The following is a 14,470-nucleotide window of genomic DNA, read 5'->3' as shown; positions in this document are numbered from 1 at the left end:
CTGGGGACGTATGATCTGGAATAGATCATTATATAATTTGTCATCTATTTCGGTACTTTCTAGGTTGAAAGATTGGAGCTATTGGCCTGTAGGACTCTTTTTAGAGACAAGTCTCACTTACTGAGATTGGGTAGCACCGGGAGGTACTCTCACATGTCCTTGGTGTTAGGCTTGTGAGAGAGAAACACACACAAAGATGAGTGTGTGGGATTTGCACCCAAAGTTCGGGGTTTTAGGCCCAAAATGAGTGGCTTGGAACCCAAGGAAGAGCAGTTAATAATCTAATTTAATGTTGAGGTTGTGTTGGAGGTACCTTGAAGGACATAAGGTCTTTTAAAGAGACCTAAGGACAAGTATAAATAGAATAGCCAGTGGAGAGGCTAGTGAACAAGAAGCATAAAGGACCTTTCTTCTTGTGTGTAGAGGCTAAGTGATTTGGCCATAGGTCAAGGGAAAAACAACCACAGTTAAGGAAGAATAAGGTATGGAAAAGGAGGTCGAGGACAACAAGAAAGGAGCTAAGATGGAGGGCTTAAGGAGCAACCAAGGTGTGGTTGGAAGGGTTGCAACTTGAAGGAAGTTGACTATAGCCAAGAAGGAAAGACTTGTTTTGTAAGGGCTGGCCACAAGTTAAGGGAATAGGGCGAAGTGGACAGGGAAAGACTTGTTGGCCACCGCAAGGTTAAAAGAAGGCCTATTAGGGTAGGCTGTAGGCCAAGATCAGAGCCGAAGTGAAGCAGAAAGAGGCCACATGATTTGGATTGATGAAGGAACGAAATAAATTTAAACCAAACATACAAAGATACAACGAAACTGAACTTCAATTAATAAATAGCAAATGCTGAAAATTGTTTACATGCAAAATGAAAGAAAACTAGCTCAGGTGGCAGTAGCTTATCTCTGAGAAGAGATGTGACAACTACATGCCTTCTAAATTGTATTACAATGAGGCTTTGAGGCCTTTTCATCACGAAGAAACAATGAGAAATCCTAAACATCCAAAAATCTATCCCTAGGAGATGAAGCGCCAAAAGCTTGTGGGCCTCGATGGGGTTAGTTGGAATGCCAATTTCTCGAGGTCGTAACTTTGGCATACGATCTTCGTTTGGCACACACGATAGTCCGTTAGAAAGGTCTATTGAGGACAACAACTTCTGATTGCAAATGCAGTGTTCGTCTCACGTTTGCCCATTTCCCTAAAAAATGCCATTTAGGGCCTCAAAATGGCTCCAGAAGTTCCAAACTTGGAAAATGCCAAAAATAGAAAATTGCTGAAATAGGAAACTATGCTGAAAAATAGGAAACTGATAGGAAACAGTGTTGAGGGTCCAAGTGGATAGGCGGATGACCACCAATATCCACTTGGATCAGTCTTGCCCCCTTGGAAGTAATGGTCCTCATTGCGTTGCGTGCCTCCATGAGATGGGGAAACTTCTGTTGAACTTGGTCCCTAGTGAGCCACTTGCTTTGGTGTTGGAGCTGGTCGACTTTGACAACCTGACGTAGTTGGAATCTCTATTGGAGAGTGTTCTTAATTTGTGTGTTCATGATTTGATCTATTGTGGCGTGTTCAATGTAATCTGGGTTGATATCTGTTGGTGTCAACTGTTCGACAATGTTTGATGTGTCAAACAATGGAGGAAAGTATGGCCGAAAACAGTCCACATTGAATACTGAGTGTAGGCTAAGGAATGGGGGGATACTTAGCTTGAAAGCGTTGTCACCCACAACCTTGGTGATGGTGTAAGGCCCATATTAGAGTGGTCGAAGCTTCCGATGGGCTTCTGCAAGGCACCCAATGCTGATAATGGCGTTATTTATACTTAGTATTGGCTTTATCCAAGATAACATGAACCTGCTATTGGATGTGTTGAATACATTCAATAAAATTGATGGCTTTATTAGCTTTGGATTGAACATGTGAAGATTCTACCTATGTAGTTGCAAGAGGCATTGCAACATTAATGGGACACAATGGTTGAAATCACAGTCCCACCTGAAAGGGGTTGTGTCTAGTTGAGCTATGGAGAGCTCTGTTGTAGCTGTGTTGAACATGGGGAAGACTCTCATCCCATATTTGTGGATGCTTAGAGTTGTACATGCCTAGTATGTGCATGATCATCCTGTTGATGACCATTGACTGGCCATCAGGCTGGGGGTGGAAGGCAGTCGACTTGGTGAGCTTGGTTATCCAACAATGACCAATGGCTCGACCAAAATGCGCTCAGGAACTTGCTATCTTGTTCTAATATGATGGTCTGCGGGATCCCAAAATGTATCCACATTTGAAGAAGAATTTGGTAGTGGCTTCTGCTGTGATACTCTTCTTGCAGGCAGCCAATATGGCCATCTTAGAAAATCTATCAACGACACACAGTCATTACCATGCTTGGTAAAAGGAAGGTCGGACATATAATCCATGGAGATGGATTACCAAGGCTGGTTAGGAGTAGGCATAGGGGTGTACAGGTCTTGGTTCTTAATGGTTGGCTTGGTGATGGCATAGGCAGTGCAAGATCTGATATATTTGTAAACATCCTGTAGGAGTTTCGGCCAAAAAAAATACTTATGCAATATTGCCATTGTCTTCTCCACGCCAAAGTGCCTTGTTACTCGACTGTAATGCGCCTCGAAAATTAACTTGGCACGCTCGCTTGAAGGAACACAAAGGTGTCCCAGGTAGTACAACAATGCATCCTAGAAGTGGAAGTCTAGAACTTGCTTGCCTTCCATCAACATCTGGTATCAGGGGCCGACTGAGGCAATCTGCAACGTGATTGGTGCTACCCTTCTTATATTTAATGTTTAAATGGGATTGTTGTAGATATGTGGACCATTTCTGATGGTGATTAGTTTGTAACTTTCCCCATGTTTGCATAAATTGAAGAGGTCGATGATCTGTGTGGATGATCCTCTCCTTCCCTAGAATGTAATGTTTCCATTTTCGGTAGGCCTGTATGATGGAATACATCTCCTTATCGTAGGTGGGGTATCTCCAAATAGTATCAGAGAGTGTCACACTATGATAGGCCATCAAATGCCCCTTTTGAGTGAAGACTGCACCAATAGTGTAGTCAGAGACATCTATCTCAATCTTAAGTGGTTGTTGTAGGTTTAGAAATGTGAGGACTGGTGCAAAGCAAAGGCGGTGTTTCAGTTCAACGAATGCCTTTTGTTATGACCTAGACCAAAAAAACTTTGCTTTTGCTCCACCCTTGGTAACTTGACTTAAGGGCTAAGTGATATGAGAGAATCCCATTACAAATTTGCGATATAAGTTAGCAAGGCCCAAGAAGCTGCGAAGCTTTGTGAGACTTGTTGGGGCCGACCAAACCCGAATGACTTGGATCTTAGCTGGACGTACATGCACACCTTGCTTATCAATAATGTAACCCAGATATTGGTCCTTGTCCATGCCAAAGGAACATTTTTCCAAGTTCACACATAGCTTGTGCTATCGTAGAGTATCTAGGACCTGCTAAATATGTTGCAAGTGTTCTTCCTAACTTTTGTTGAAGATGAGGATGTCATCGAGATTTACAACCACGAATGAGTTGGTGAAAGGCCGCAAGATGTCATCCATCAACCTCATAAAAGTTGTCGGGGCATTTGTCAAACTGAAGGCATGACCAACCACTCGAAAATACCCTCCTTGGACTTGAAAGTAGTCTTCCACACATCTGTGGGTTCTATTGGAACTTGGTGATAGCCAGACTTCAAATCAATCTTGTTGAAGTATTTGGCCCCCTTGAGCTGATCAAGAAGGTCATCAATCTGTGGACTCAGGTATCTGTTCCTAACTATGATTTTATCATAGGGCTCAATAATCAATATAGAGCCTCTGGGTCCCATCCTTCTTCTGCACGAGCACAATTGGGCTCCCACAAGGTGACGAACTTGGCCAGATGTGCCCTTTTTGTGGAAACTCTGGGATCTGTCACTTGATTTCCTCGTTTTCCAAAAGAGAGCGACTGTAGATTGGCTCATTTGGTAAAGGTGCGTCAGGGGTCAGATCGATGGAATGCTGACCTGATAGTGTAAAGGTACCCCTGTGGGTGAGGAAAAGATATCTTTGTACTCTTCCTCAACCTTATCCACTTGCTTTTGCCGCGTAAAGGAGCATTGTGTGGGAGGCCATGGATGTGGCTGCGATCTTCCCTTTACTTTAAGAACGAATCAGAAAGAAGACAAATTTCCTAGTCTAGGAGATGATCTTATTGCATTGCTTAGCAAAGATCAGAGAAATAGCAGTAGGTAGGGCTATGTCTGGTATCATATACAATTTTCTGCTAAAAGTAATAATAACAGTATGAGGTCTGGACTCATACACAACATGACGATTCCACAAGTATGGTTGGCCCAACAAAACAACACAAACTTCAAGGGGAGCAACGTCACACAATACCTCATTCGTGAAAGGCTTTATGCTGTAGGGCAGGCGACACTGTTAGCTGACACGGAGATCTCGCCCTTGGTGGAGCCACCTAATGGTGTATGGCTACGGGTGTGGTGTTGTTGGTAATCCCAACTGCTTAACGACCTCTATTGAGATGAGGTTCTTTTGACTCGTGCTATCGATAATGAAAATTTGAAGATTTCTCACCATTTTGATGAGGTTCTTTTGAAGATTTCACACCATTTTAATGAAAATTTGATGAGGTTCTTTTGAAGATTTCTCACCATTTTTCAAACATTCTCAATATGATATCTTCATGAAAAAGTTTAGGTACTGATGTTGGATTAGTTGTTTGAAAAATAAGCTGGTTTGTACAACCTTTCATCTTCTGTGCTATTCTTAGTTTGTCCTAATGATCTGTAGGGGTTGGAGCCATTGCACCATATTTTCCTAAAAGGTGGAGATTGTTCACCAAAAAGGAAATTAATCTACATGTTACAACGCTGTTAAAAAATGTGAGATCTATGAGGGTAGTGAATTATGCTAATAAGCAATTTAGATTGGGAGAGACGTAATTAAATTTTATTATTTAATTGAAGATTTCCAATTAAAATAATAATAAATCTACATTTATATATTCATATATTGATTGGAAGGATTCTTACAGTGGTCACTTCTTTCAATTAGATCCCCTTCAAGCCTTTGGGATACCTAATACTTTCTTATATAATATAGTTGGGACTTGCTACTTGTTGGCCTGTTGTGGTAAACAAACTTGATGTGTTTTTTTTATCTCGCAGTTGGAGTCTATGGAATAAGAAAGAAATTTGATAACTTGAAAAAAGTGGTAGCTTGACAAAAGTTGTAGAGAAAAGATTAATCTCTCCTACCTTAACAGAACTCGTTGTCAATATCAACACCTACAAGAACTTTGTTGTGGAATATTGTCAAAACTAATAGAAGGATATGAAAGAGTGTATTGTAAGAACCTTGACAAACACGTCCACTGAAACTTGGAACATTGTTTGTATGAAGAGAAAATTATGTTTCTTTTTTCCAAACATGTATGTTAGTATATTATAGTTTAATGAATATGTTTTCTTATTATCATATATGGTTTCATACTTTAACAAAACATTCGCCAAGACTTCACAATGTTTTATTATTCAGTGAAAGATTCTCCATCACTGTACAAGATAATATAATCTGGTGAGAGATTTGCCAAAAAAACTATATATACATATTATATTATTGATAAAATTGCCTCCCATTTTTCCTATGTATCATGGGGATTAGCCCATTTATTATACATATAAATTTAGGGTGGTTCTTAAAATTTTCCCTGATGGCACGAGTGGCTTCTATGATAGTTCGATTCTTCCTTTCGGCAACTCCATTTTGCTCAGCAGTATATGTAGTAGTGGTCTCCCTCTTAATCCCAACTTCTCTACAATAGTCAATGAATTCATTTGACTCATATTCGGTCCCATTATTAGTCCTCAATATTTTAATCTTCTTCCTTGTTTGATTCTCGACCAAGGCTTTGAAAGAGTGGAACCATTTGAACACTTGTCCTTCTTTAAGAAATAGATCCATGAGAAGTCATCCATAAAAATTGCATAGTACAAATATCCACCCAAAGATGTCACAAGCAACATACCTAATAAATCAGAATGGACCAATTGAAGAATATTGGTAGTTTGACTTTGACTTGAGGGGAAAGGTCCCCTTGTATGTTTTCCATCTGCACAACCTTGACATACACCTTCATGATCTAAGTTGAAATTCGGGCATGCTTGTGACCATCTTCCTTACATCAGGTAAGGCTTTGTAATGAAGGTGAGCAAATCTTCGGTGCCATAATTCATATTGAAGAGAAGTATCGCAAGTCATTGCTCCCAACGGAATTCTTCTAACCTGATAGAGACCTTCAACCCTGAATCCAAGAGTGAATGCATCTCTTGGGTTCTTTTGCCAAACATGAACCTTCCCATCAATGAATGTCACCTTGAAACCTTTATCTTCCATCGTAGAAATAGAAACCAAGTTCTTTTTTAGATCAGATACATACAACACTTCTTGTAGATGAAGGGTTTGACCTTGATTTAAGTGAAGAGTAATAGTCCCAATTCCTTTCACGAGATAAGTGGCATTATCCCCAAGTATAATCTCCATATTCGCCTTCTTTTCAATAAAGTTCGAGAGAGTCTCTTTGTACCCAGTGAAGTGCCTTAAGGCACCACTATCAATCAACCAATGATCTAATGTAGCCAGAGGAGAGGCAGTGGTGAGGGTAGGAATAAGATAAAATTCTTTTTACTTTTCACCAACATTAACTTATTCATACTTGGAGTTTCTTGACTTCTTGGGAGGACGACCATTTCCATTTCGAACAACGGGAACATTCCTCTTTCCTTTGTTGTTGAACCTGTTGTTCCTTTGATTGCCATTGCCCTTGTAGTTGTTGTTATGGTTGTCATCATCTCTTGGAGTATCCTTCTTGTGAGGACACTCTCTAGCAAAATGTCCAAACTTGTTGCATTTGAAGCATCTCCCTTTTCTTCCTTCTTTGAATCCCGACTTGACCCCTTGACCTTGTCTTCTTGGACTAGCATTGTTCTTCCTCTTAGCATGAGCAGAGAAGGAAGTAGGATTGTTTCCATTTGAGGGCTTGTCTCTTTCCATCATCCTTATTTCTTTTTGAGTGCATCTAGCCAATAATTCATCAAATCCCGGAATCCTGTCATTGTTGAGGATGGTGGTGTTAAACACGCCCCATTCTCTAGTAAGGCCTCCAAATGCAATAAGAGCGAGCTCCCTGTTACCAATGACTTCTCCAATAGATAGGAGATCATTTTTGATGTCGGTAATCCTCATGAAGTAGGATTGAATGGATTATCCTCTATCCATCTTAATGTCTTTCAACTTGTTCTGGAGAAAGAGGACTTGATTTGCATTATTTACTTTGAACATCCCAACCAACTTGTCATACATCTCTTTAGATGTTTCCAAATCAGAAATATAGGCAACCAAAGGCTTGTGAATAGAATCAACAATAATTTTCTTAGCTTTAACCTCACCTTTCTTGTACTTTGTTTGTGCAGCTGCGGATGCATTTGAAGGAGGCTCCACTACTCTTCCTTTGACATAGTCCATGGCATCATTTTCTTCCAATGTCAAATCTAGAGACATCTTCCATGCATGATAGTCGGATTTGTCCTTAAGCTTGTCCTCAGATTTGAAGTAGGATGTAATCGTCTTTCGGACGAGTTCTAAGTTCTTGTCCAACAACTTCTCTTAGTGATTGCTTTTCCTTACTCTTGCTTGGGCTTTGTTTTTACCTGAGTTTTGATACCATGTTAATTTTAGTTAACAGTGGTATGTTCTATGCTTTAGCACAATTTACTTCAATGTTCCTTATCAACCCAATGGCAATTTCCAATTTCCAATTTCCAGTAGCAGTCACATTAACTTAAACACGTTGAGAGTAAATGCAAATATAACATAAAAGCATGTGCAGAAGACAAGCCAAGACACGTAGACACAAGATTTGGTGGATGCTAGGGAAAAACCCCAATGTGGGGAAAACCCTTTGCTCAAATCTTTTTATTATTATTCAATAGTTCAGCAGAGAGAGAGAGTACATAGATCAAATTCACTTGCCCAATACATAGTGAAAACAGCCCTGTCAAAATCAGCAGTCAACAACAGTCAACTGCAGCCTTAACTAGAAAGATAACGCTGGTCAAATCAGCACCAAAACATCCTCCAAGAAGCTCGGTCAACAGCAATTCAGTTCGGCGTTCAAAGAGAGTCAAAGTCAGCTCAAAATAGTTCGGTCAAACCTAGTCAAAGGAGAGAGAAACATATCTGTAATTTCTCTGGTCAAATCTGAAGTCAATGCTGCAGTCAACCTGCCCAAAACACGTTGGTATTTGTGCCCATCAAGTCGGCCTAGAAAAATCGGAAATCTGCCCTGAAAACCGAAGTCAAACTTGGTCAAATCAGGCTTGGTCAACGCTGGACTGTTGCTTTGAAATTTCGGCCTGTCCTTGTCCTGAAATTTTTGGCCTCCTGCCACACGTGCGAAGAAGAGAGAGAGGCTGCCCAGCTGTACGAACCAATCAGGAGAAGAGAGAAAGATGAAATGATGTGATGAGTGATGTCCAAATGAGTAGAGAGGTCACTCCTATTTATACAATTCGTTGAGAGTGAAGAGACACATCCATGGGGCTTCTTGAGCCTACATTTGACTAAGGCCGACCTTGACAATTTGTGCATGAGAGAGAATAAATTCAAAATTCCACTTCCGCTTGTCAGAATGAGATGATTTTTATATCAAAATCGGACCTCTCGAAAAGAGGAATCCAATGCAATAATCATCTCCATCATATGAGCTGTCCTAAGGTGGAATTTGGCCCTACTAGCCAATTTTAACTGTCACAAACCCAAAATTCAGGAAAATATAACTACGATGCACCTGAGAGGAAATTTTCCTTAATTTAAACCATCTTACCAAATTGGATATATTGCATTGGCACAGAGTGCTTAATTCAGTAATGTGATGTAGATATAAATTTGTGATTATGTTCATAAAAGTTATAAGTCAATCCCTGGATAAAATATTCTCTGATTTGTTCATAGCTGAGCAAAGGAAGTGCCATAGTCTTTTTTCAGCAATTTTAATTTTAATTTTTCCCTCTAAGTTGGGGATTATGTTTGTTTTTTAATAGTTGGAATGAGATACGTCCCATAATTTAAAGTCTATCTGAAAATGAAGGAAATTTTACTTCTTTTAAACCATCTCACCAAATTGGATATATTGCATAGGCACAAATTGCATAACTCTATAATGTGATGTAGACATAAACTTGCAAAACTGTTCATGAATGTTGGAAGTTAATGCCTGAATCAGATATTCTTGGATTTGTTCATAGCTAACCAGAGAAAGTGCAATAGTCTTCTTTCTGCAATTTTTTTTCCAACCTGGGGATTATGTTTGTTTTTATAGTTGGAATGCGACAAATCCCACAATTTAAAGTATATGTGAAAGTTTGGATAATAAATTTAAGTTAATGACAGTCATTTTGTTCTCATGCTTGGATATTGCAGATTACACCGTTGTCAATATTTACTAAAGAAAGATTCAGTGCATTAGCTGCACTCGTCTTGGGTTTACTGTGCCCTTATGATGCATTGGCTGAAACATGCACAGATTATACTGCGTCAATGTTCAGCATGCCTATATTGTTTGGTATAGCTCTGATAGGAGCTGCTGTTGGAGGTAAACATTTGATGGAACATAAACGATGTTTCAAGGTCACAGACAGTAGTCCTTTTGGCATTTTCTGGCTTGCTGCGATTTTACTATGCTTTTAATATTTAAATTGTGTTCTTGGTTGACTTCAGAGTCCATATCTTCCATTTTATTAGAATGGAAGGATTTTATTCAAAATCTAATAGCTTATTTCAGATATAATGATTGAAGCTGATAAATAGGGATTGCTTGTATACCTTCGAGCTTCTTCCTTAATATTTCATGCTATGAAAGCATTGCAAGAATTGCCCAAAATTTCCAAGTTTTAAGCTATTCCTAAAAAATAATCTGATTTCAATAGAGATTGTTTGTGTACCTTCTTCCTTAATAATTCATGCTATAAAAGCATTGCAAGAATTAGTTAAAATCTCCAAGTTTTAACCTATTCCTAAAAAAGAATCTAATTTAAAAACATATAAGCCCACTGTGTTAATGAACGGACATTTAAATATTTACAGATAAGAGCAGAATACTGATCTGAATATCTGTTATTGGTCAAGATTACTCCATTAATCATGATTGAGAAGATGGAAAACCTGATGTGGAGACTGCATGAATCTGAAGCTTGGAAGGGCATTGTTATGCAAAATTTTTGGTTGGGTTTGTATCCTATCAATCGATTATTTGTGAGTGATTCTATATTTTGGAGAGAAAAAATTTTCACTGCCTTATGGGAACATAAAGTTGTTGGAATCACGATTTCCATTAGACCAAAACCTGGAGGTGTTAGTCTTCGCTACAATCCCCAGAGTTAGGATCCACGAGAGGCGGTTAGTCCATGCCGTGAAACACACGGGGAGCACTGAACCCAATGTCCAACAATCTCCCCCCAGCGTGAGCTAGGTGAGTTTAGAACTCGAGACCTGTCGCTCTGATACCACTTGCCGGAATCATGATTTCCGTTACACCAAAACCTGCAGGCATTAGTCTCCTCTACAATCGCCAAAGTTAGGATCCACGAGAGGCGGTTAGTCCATGTCACGAAACACACGGGGAGTGCTGAACCCAATGTCCAACAAAAGTCTCATGGCAGGATGGAGTATGGTGTGCATGATGCGACTTAATATCTAAGTTCATAGTGGACTTAGTTATTGTATGCCTTAAAATCATAGTTTAGACTTTTCATTTTATTTTTTCTATCTTATCGTGCATAATTCATAAGAGGCTTGGTCACACTTGATCACCAACAAAAATATGTATATTTTTATTGGAACTGTAAGAGACTTGGACAAAGATGATCATTCTCCACTAATTTTGTACTTCTGTAAACAACGAATATGATGAAGAGTGTATTGTATGTTTACATCGCAGCAGTATCCTTTGTCTATTTGCATGCTCGATCTCTTGGGGTCTTCTATTCTTGTTTGTGAATATTTTCATTGCTGTTTTGTGGTTGTATCAATTGGTATGAAGACCTTTATATTAGGCCTCTTCAGTGGTTCCATAATTCTGGCTTCCTTGGGGATTTTCTCCCTGCTTGAGATTCTCCTTTGAACTGTTGAAATTTTAGTTTTTGTTGTTCTTCATAATGTACATTTGGTCACTTGATGTAATTGTATTTATCATTGTAAAGCATATTTATAAATGCTTGAGTAAATGGAAAATTTATTTTGAGTCAAAGTCCCATTGCGACTTTTAAAAAATGAAAATTTGAATTTTTGAAATGTAATTTTTTTCTCCAAAAGTGTCAAGTCGGCTTCCCTCCAAGAGACATGTCCATTCACCCAAGACAGAGTACTATATAAAGGTAGCTCAAGCTCCTTCATTGGCACATTGACATTCCCTCACACAAGACAATTTATGGGCAAGTGAGCGAAGGACAAAGGACGAAAAAGAAGGCTGAGTTTTCTCTCTTCTTTCTCTAGCAACTAACACATGTGGGGTGATCTCTCTCTCTCTCTCTCTATTGGTTTGCATTTTTCTGGGGCAACTGTTGCAGGGGGCCAAAATTTTTGGGTTATTGGGGTATTAACAGTAAATCTACAGATCCAAAAATCTAATAAAACTGTAGTAGTGTAGAATTTTAGACTTTTTATATAATATTATCAGATTTGTTGTGATGAAATGTCCAATGGAATATCCACTGTAGTTTACGGATCAACCAACTTCGAAGATTTACGACACCAACAAAAGGAGGCGCCAAGCTGTTGGTTTACAGGCTCCAACCTGAAGGAAGCTCTGACTACCTGATTTACCAACAACGACTAGGAGGAGGCTCCAACCCCTTGGCTTTATTAGCTCTAACTGAAAGGATGCTCCAACACCCTAGCTTTATCAACTCCAATTGAAAGGATGTTCCAACACCCTGCGCAGACATCAACCTGCCCTAGCACCACCTTGCGACCCTGAAGTGTTCTTAAGCTCCAACCTGAAGGAAACTCCACTCTTTGCCTTGCACCACTCTACCACCCTACCCAACAAGCCACCACTTGCCCTGAAGTTTTGACCTTCAATTCATCATAGTGAACCACACTTCAATTCATCACAGTGGACCATGCTTCATATATTTTCAAACTGGATCCACATGTGCTCAATATCACCATAAATAATATCAAAACAATTTGCTGGCATTGTCAATCTGTAATACTGGCGCAAGGTTATCATCAACAATATCAATTCTTTCTTCTCACTTAGCTCAACAACTCAGCGTTATACTCTCACTGGAAAACCTTGCATAAATAACTCTGCCAAATACAAACCCTGTCTCAACAGCTCTCCTCAAGGCATACATGTCTCTGCCAAACCTTAGTAGCTAGCATAGATAACTCTGCCAGGTTCACTGACACAACCTTCTGCCTGGCTAAATACAAAAAAAGCATAGAATAATAATCAATGACCAGTCTGCGCCAGGTCTCTGAGATAAGATTACTGTACTGACATCTGGTCAGCAAGTCAATAAGTCTTTGTACTCAACAATACACAATCATCATAAATCAGTAGCAACACATCAAGCCCTGATCTCAACAAATTTTGTCCAAACCCTAGCATAGACATCGACGTAGTTTTTCTCAAGGACCCTTGCTTTGTCAAGCAATGGCATCAACATGACTTGTCAAAATAGTACATAAACCCTAGCAGCAAATAAACTAGACTCTCAGCTATATGACCTCTGTCATCAACTCACAGTGACCAATCTTTGTTACTGGCAACACCTCAACAACATATTCACTGTCTATTCATTTAGTTCAGTAAACAAAGATGTGCAAACTCCAGCAACAGATTAGTAGTGATATTACAAGCGTCGCTTGTCCTCTATCTGCTCTGTTCAATACAAACTCTATCTCTGCTCAATACTGCCAAACATCTGTTATGCAATATGCAAACCCTAGTTGCATACTTTGGCAAATTTATTGATCGAACAACTTGGTCAGATGAGAACGATGCTCTCTATCATCCAAACACTTTGCAATGCAACCTGACCCCTGCTTGAGCCCTTTTACTATCAGACTAGCAATACAAATTCTGAACCACACATCATTCACATCCTTTTGTCACAACTCTGATTAGCAGAAGTATAGCCAGCAACAAATATGTGGTCAGATTAGCAATGACATCAAGAGCATATACGGTCGTTTGCTTTCTTATCAACACTACTTCTATTCATCAGACAGGTCCAAGACGGAACAATCTCTGAATGTTCAACAAACATCAATGTCTTCACAATATACTTGGCAATACACTACTTTGACATGACATCCATAGAATTATTGATCAAGAGAAGTTAGATCTGTCACTACTTGAATTCAGGACAAATTTTCCTTTAGATTCTGCTTTGTCTGCATCCTTCTACAGAGGTTACCTTTGCACAGAATAGCCTCTAACTAGGGTCCAAAATCAGCCCTTACACCCTGGTCTTTTCAGTCTCAAACTTACCTTTATGTCTGCAGCAACCCTATTGCAAGCTACCTTCTGTGATATGGATAGATCAATTTGGCCTTGATGCCAGTTGATATGAAGTTGCAACAGACCTTAAAATCAATGGTTTGATCAGATAGAAATTGTCTTGTTACCGTGGTCTTATGTCCCTGAATTTGGTCCTTGATCAGTGACTAATTTGGCCTCCAAACAGTGATCAAATTAGGTCTGGCTTGGCCTCTAAAACAGCTCCTTGAACAAGTCAACAATCTGCCTCTTGACCAGCAAAAGTATCTCACTCCTCGAGGCTCAGATTTTGTTCAGAAATGGCTCAAGAAAAGCCTTTAGGCTTGCCATAGACTGGTCCGAATTTTGCCTCAAAATATACCACAGAAATATGTCAAAAGGAGGGGCCGAATAGGGCTCAGAACAGGCCTTAAGGAAACCACGAGATAACCTTCAAGAACAGTGTGAAGTTGCCTCAGAAAGGCTCGAATTTAGCCTCAGGATAGCTCAAAAGATGAATTCGGATTAAGCCTCAAAACTTGATCTTTGTCATCACAAATCCTCCACAGATGAATATAGCAAATAAGCCTATAATATCTCTTAGAAAGTTGGCCACCAACTGCTGATATTCGTGACTACTCTTGGCCTAGAGATTACAGAACAAATTAGCCTTTTGATAGATGTGAGAGTGATAAGTTTGAAACTTTGAAGAGGAACCGAGCCTCCTATTTATAGAGAATGAAGGGGCTCTTGGGAGGGGCCAACAAGCCCATAAAATCATGGGGCTGACTTGACAACAAGCTTAAAAATTTAATTATATTTGAAGACCGACCTCTTTCATGCATAATAAACTCAATTCTTGTTGCAGACCGATTCGACAAATAATCCTTTTGAGG

The 14,470-nt window shown here is 39.4% G+C and overlaps 1 protein-coding gene across 1 annotated transcript in view; it reads left to right on the top strand.

Annotated features, from left to right (window-relative positions):
• Positions 1–14,470, top strand: part of LOC149248187 (protein FLUORESCENT IN BLUE LIGHT, chloroplastic-like) — a 104,096-nt gene that overhangs the window by 12,196 nt on the left and 77,430 nt on the right. The window contains exon 2 of the mRNA XM_089458364.1: positions 9,509–9,680. Within this exon, the coding sequence (XP_089314490.1) occupies positions 9,509–9,680 (172 nt within the window). The remainder of the gene's footprint in view (positions 1–9,508; positions 9,681–14,470) is intronic.

The sequence above is a fragment of the Pinus tabuliformis genome, chromosome 7 (assembly GCF_031772625.1).
Source record: "Pinus tabuliformis cultivar Carrire ecotype Pingquan chromosome 7, CPIR1, whole genome shotgun sequence".
Classification (NCBI taxonomy): domain Eukaryota; kingdom Viridiplantae; phylum Streptophyta; class Pinopsida; order Pinales; family Pinaceae; genus Pinus; species Pinus tabuliformis.
This window is presented reverse-complemented; position numbering and strand designations above follow the sequence as displayed.